The 5445-nt window shown below is 45.4% G+C and overlaps 1 protein-coding gene across 3 annotated transcripts; it reads right to left on the bottom strand.

The window, feature by feature from the left end:
• Window positions 1-596: 596 nt before the first annotated feature.
• Window positions 597-5191, bottom strand: LOC123120001 (serine/threonine-protein kinase D6PK). Of its 3 annotated transcripts, XR_006459213.1 has the most exons (4): window positions 4955-5191; window positions 2653-4375; window positions 1296-2189; window positions 597-1123 (listed from the first exon to the last, which is right to left on the bottom strand). XR_006459213.1 is itself a non-coding variant. In XM_044539988.1 (3 exons), the coding sequence occupies exons 2-3, from the start codon at window positions 4176-4178 to the stop codon at window positions 1358-1360; spliced, it is 2358 nt and encodes a 785-aa protein (XP_044395923.1). In that variant the 5' UTR covers window positions 4179-4375; window positions 4955-5191; the 3' UTR covers window positions 1150-1357. The 3 variants fall into 3 exon arrangements, 2 of the variants coding, with proteins under 2 accessions (XP_044395923.1, XP_044395924.1); XM_044539988.1 differs by lacking the exon at window positions 597-1123 and having other exon boundaries at window positions 1150-2189; XM_044539989.1 differs by lacking the exon at window positions 597-1123 and having other exon boundaries at window positions 1150-2189; window positions 4959-5187.
• Window positions 5192-5445: the final 254 nt, after the last annotated feature.

The raw sequence follows: 5445 nt of genomic DNA, 5'->3' as shown, positions 1-5445 counted from the left end.
TTCCTGTATTATTCGCGTGAATGATACCTTTGTGTCTGACATGTCTCGAAAAACCTACTCTTTTCTTTTAGGGAATGCCGTTGCCGTTTCGGTTACTTTGTGGTTAGGTGTGGACCCTAATCATCACCTCTGAAACAAAGGTGTTAACCCTAATCATGGCATTGTCGGTCATGTTATAGCTTCCAAATGACCAAATCCACAAGCAATCGTCATTGCCATGGCGTTGAGGCTCCTTTGACATGGCGATTAGTAGCAACAGAAGGTACAATGCTAGGTGTGTAAGGAGATGTTTTGTAAAATAAATCAATTTTTTAACATATGTGTTTATCTATCTCTATAGAAAGGATGCCTAATTAAACATCTACCCTCTACAAATAAATACCCAGTGCTTATAAATACTGGTTTACTTTTATGAACCTTACATTGTACTCCCTTAAACTAATATAAGAGCGTTTAGATCACTAATGTAATGGTCTAAACGCTCTTATATTAGTTTACGGATGGAGTACAAGGCATAACCCTCACCGAGCATTAGGAATGAGTTTTGAGTTCAAAATCACATGTTCCCGCATCTTCTCGAAATATGACGCATCATAAATCGTGCAAACTCCAGAACTGATTTAAGATTTCAGTTGTCCAACCCCAGTTGTTACATCTCCATGTTTCTGGATCCAACACCACATGTGGTTGGCGCACAAGCATATGAATGATTTGATCATAGGGCCCCATGGAGGGGCGATGCCTTGGACAATAGGATCCTAGGGAGGAACAAGACAAAGATACACATTGCAGGGAGTACAGATAATTTGATTGTTTTTGTGATCATTCTCGTGGCTTCTTCTTCATTGGAAAATCAGTTTACTGCACCAAGAAACCCTACTTCATTCTTAGAAAAAACCTACTCCCTATGTTCACTTTTGTAAGGCGTTTTAGACATTTAACGGAGGGAGTATATGGAGTAAGAAAAATGATGTCTTTGTAAGAGTTCCTTTCACAGAAGTCCGAGTCTTGTAGGTGAAACATCAGTGCTTGCATGCATTATTGCGCCCATTTGAGAGGAAAGGTAATCACCCTCTTGCCCTTAGCAGAAACAGTGGATCTGCATGCTCCTCCAAGTATTCGGCTGCACAATAGGAAGAGATCACTAGATCAACTGGAGCCTCCAATAGACGCAACGGCAATGATGCCATGGGCTCTGATTTTTCCTTTCAATTAAGAAAAGTGATCTATTCACAGAATATAGCAGCAACTGAGCATACAAGAATCTACCATGTACAGACAGCCCCAACATTTACCTACTCAACAGAAAAATTGTAGACTATCGGCAGAAATTGTGCTAAACTGTACCAAGACCTCACTAGAAAACTTCAAACTCCAGCTCCTCGGCGCTCCTGAAGTCCAGACATTTGCCTTCTTTCTTCTTCCGCACCGTCGCAAGAGTCACGACATCGCAAGGCCGTGTCTCTGGTGGGGCAGCAGATCGTATCAAGGCCCAGTTCAACCCTTCAAAGAAAGGGTGCTGCTTGATTTCAGCTGCTCCTCTCAACGTTCCCAGCCTGTTCTCCGGCTCCTTGACTAGCAATCCTCTGATGAGATCCTTTGCATTGCTGCTGACAACCGGGTTATCCGGGAACCGGAGATTCTGGGAAACAACATTTGCCAATGTTTCATCATTCCCAGGACCTCTGAAGGGTGTCCTACCATACACAAGTTCATAAAGAAACACACCAAACGTCCACCAGTCAACAGCACTCCCGTGACCATCTCCTTTGATGATTTCTGGTGCAAGATACTCATGTGTGCCAACAAAGGAATTGGAGCGTGCTTCTGTAGGCTCTACAACAAGTTGAGGCAGCCCCTTCAGGGAAGATTTAGGCTTCCTAGGCTTCGGTACCCAGGGGCGTGGCCTGAAACAAGACGTTTGGGCACAAGAGGGCTGGAGGCACGACGAGTTGATGCAGTAGCTCTCTGCACAAGGGCTTGTAAGCTTCTTTGGTTGGTGATTCGCTGCTACCGAGGATGACCGGAGGAGCACGGCGCTAACAGAGCACCTTAGCGAGAGATCAAAATCTGATAGCATGATGTGACCATCATCGCGGACGAGGATATTCTCTGGCTTAAGATCACGGTATATGACTCCCAGCATGTGAAGATATTCCAGCGCAAGGAGAACTTCTGCAACATAAAACCTGCAAATCAATGATTTTATTAGTACAAACAGATGGCGACTACACAAGTGCAAAACAGAGTTATTACAACATAGAAAAACCGTACGATGATGTTACTAAATACGCCTCTCCAAAGTGGCACCCTTAAAGTTGAAAAGTACACTCATAGATGAAATGATAATAGATCAGTCTTGTTAGAATGGCATGATGTGTTTAGGCTGTAACTCTGAAGAGAGCTAAATGATTATGTTTGCAGATTTTATAATGCATAATAAGCAGGAAATTTGGAACATCAAAAACTACTGTCATAAACCGAGCCAACATGCAGTAGTGCAATGGTAGCTCGGTCAGAGATTGTAATCACCAGGTGAGTTTAGATTAGCAAACTGATTACTTTGAGTAAAGAAAATAAATGCACAATCATGCAGGCGTCTGTAATACTGAATGTTCATGTGTGAAGTTCTAAGTACTCAATGAAATGTACCTCGCAGATGGCTCTGGGAAGCTTCTACCGGGTTGTCTTTGACGAAGAACGTGCAAATCACCACCCGGACAGTACTCCATGACTAAGCATGAGAGATTGTCTGTCGTAAAATGGGCATAAAGAGTAGGAAGAAAAGGATGATCCAGCATTTCTAGTATCTCTCTCTCAGCCTGTGCTCGTAGCATCTTTCTCCTACTAATCAGGTACTCAATATCCATAACCTTCAAAGCAAACAAGCAATCTGAATGAACCAATTCTGCAAGATACACAGTCCCGATATCCCCACATCCAAGCCTCTTCAGAAGCCTAAAGTTGTCGAGTCCTAAGGGTCCCTGTTGCAACGCCAACTGGCGAATGGTTATCCAACAGAGATCCTTCACCATATGGGGCCTGTTGTTATAGCCACATAAGCCAAATTGGCTCTCATCGCTGATACTAGTGCTACATCCATACTCACTAATGCTGCTCTTCGAATTCTGGGAGCACTCACCTCTTTCCAATGTTAGCCATTCAGACGACCTCTCATCAGATTTTTCTGGTCCTGGATTTATCTCCCCTTCTGCACAGCTGGTGGGATTACTAATGCTGGACACCGACGAGGAGCTGGTTGATACATGGGAAATGGATTCCTTTGAAGAGCAGAATTTAGTACTATTGGAAGAATTACCAAGTGAAGGTTGTTCTTCTTTCATTTTACTCTTACTGCTGGTTTTGCATCGAAAAACTGGCTTCACGAGCCGGGATGTTGTGATGGGTTTGATCAATATGGGGATTCTGGATGGACTATCATCAGTAGCCGCAGAAACTTGTTTATGCGTTTTTCCATTTTGCACAATGGAGCTCTCACTTTCTACAGGGTCACCACTGATGACATCTTGGATCCTGACCTTTTGTATATCAATTGAGGTAGAAGATGCAGAATGGATGGAGGTGACTGCACTTCCATCAGCTGTCTCAAAATCACAGTCTTCACTAAAGCCACTTGTTCCTCTAGATAGATTCTTACTAATCTTTTCTGGAGTGATTGATATCTCAATCAAGTTCTTTTTATCATCATGCACAAGGCTTCCATCACTGCTCTGAACCATCAAGGAGGCATAAAGCCTGTGGATAGTCCCTGCTTCAGATGAACTCGATGACCCAGGCGACATCGACAACCTCTTCATTGCAGCCATTTCTGACGCCTGGGAAATGCAATGCCTTCTCAGTGCCTGCTTCATATTGACAGGTTTGGAGCATATCCCAGGGACTTCAATTTGAGATGGCCCTGACCTAGGTGTCTTTTGACCATGCTTCAACAAAGAATCTGCCCCGGCCTGGCCGGGGCTAAGTGCTCGACAGTAAGTCCTGCTATCAATCGCCTTAAGAAGCTGGTCGAGCTCATCTTCCACAGGATGACCACGACGTCTTCCATCTTTCTCCTCAGTTTTCACATTGATATGCAGCACGCTGGAGCCACTAACGGGCGCATTACCCAAGTCTTCGTTGGACTCAACTATCTCAGAGCTGCAACCGGACGACCCCATCACCCTCCTAGTTGAGAAATTTCAACAGACAGAGACAGTATGCCAGCTTATCTTAGCCCACCGCCGGCAAAGGCATCGAAGGCAGGCAGGTCAAACTATTGCAATTGTGCCTTTTAGGGAGACGTCATCCAAGATGGAAGCCTCCGGAGCTCAGAGACTCAGCCAAAAAACAACCTTTTTTCTCGCCACTGACCACCCTGCAAAGATCCAGGGTTAGTGATCGAGACATGGCAATAGCAACATTTCTCGAAACTACTAATAAATTATTAAAGAAAAGGAGAAATCTAAAGGTAACTGATAAGAGTCCACGAAGTACACCAAATGCAATCAGAAGTGTTCCTGTCACAACTGGGAAGCTTAGGTAGCTCAAATCAAGAGCTCTTCGCTAAAATCTTGGGAGAAGAGGGCAAGATTCCCATCCCAACAAGAGGCTATTTTACTATCTCTCACACATTTCAGCTCAATTCTCCCAGCAGATGCAACGCAAGCGACAACCGGGAATAAAAATTTGCGAGAACGGGGGCACCTAAACCAGCGAAATTTCGGGAGGGAGGGGAAAAATAACAACTTTTTGCGTTCCAGGCAGGAGCACACGAAGCTGGCTTCCAGATCCAGCGCTGGTGGAACTCCTGCGAGGCCACATTCCGCAGGAGCCTCCACGAGCTCGACAGCAACAGCAAATTTTGCGGTTAATTCGTCCGCAGCCGCGGATAGCTCGAGAGGAGCCGGATTTGGGATCAGAGAAGTAGCTCCAGAGCAGAGACGACGACGCTTACCTACCAGGAAAAATGCCAGTCCGGATCTCCAAGCTGCGACCAGGATCCGAGCGATCGGCGGGCTCCAGGGAAGCGAGCTATGGCGTGAACTAATCTTGGGAACGGCGGCCTCGGGAAGGTAGGGAGGGAGAGGAGAGCAGAAAGGTGAAGGGGTTGCTTCCCACGAAGACGAATCGACCTAAAAGGGACCAAGTAAGGGGTCACCTGATCGTCCCTGCAGCGAACACGGAGTGCACGTCCGTGTGTCCGCCATGGTTTGCGCTGCCGCTGACGGTTAAACAAAGATACCTGCCGCCGAAAGGTTTCCACCGAGTGGTTGGAGAGTCATTCTGACCGTGTGATTGGAAGCGCCGTATTTCTTTCTTGTTCATTTTTTCCTTTGACGGAGGAAGCGCCGTATTTCGTTGGATCAGTTGCCACGGAGCGAGTACAAATCAACAATACAAAATATTTATGAACAAACAATACAAAAACAAATTGAGACTTTCGGG

This window comes from Triticum aestivum, chromosome 5D (assembly GCF_018294505.1).
Source record: "Triticum aestivum cultivar Chinese Spring chromosome 5D, IWGSC CS RefSeq v2.1, whole genome shotgun sequence".
Taxonomy (NCBI): Eukaryota; Viridiplantae; Streptophyta; class Magnoliopsida; order Poales; family Poaceae; genus Triticum; species Triticum aestivum.
Note: the sequence above shows the minus strand (reverse complement) of the source record. Positions and strands in the feature narration are given on the sequence as shown.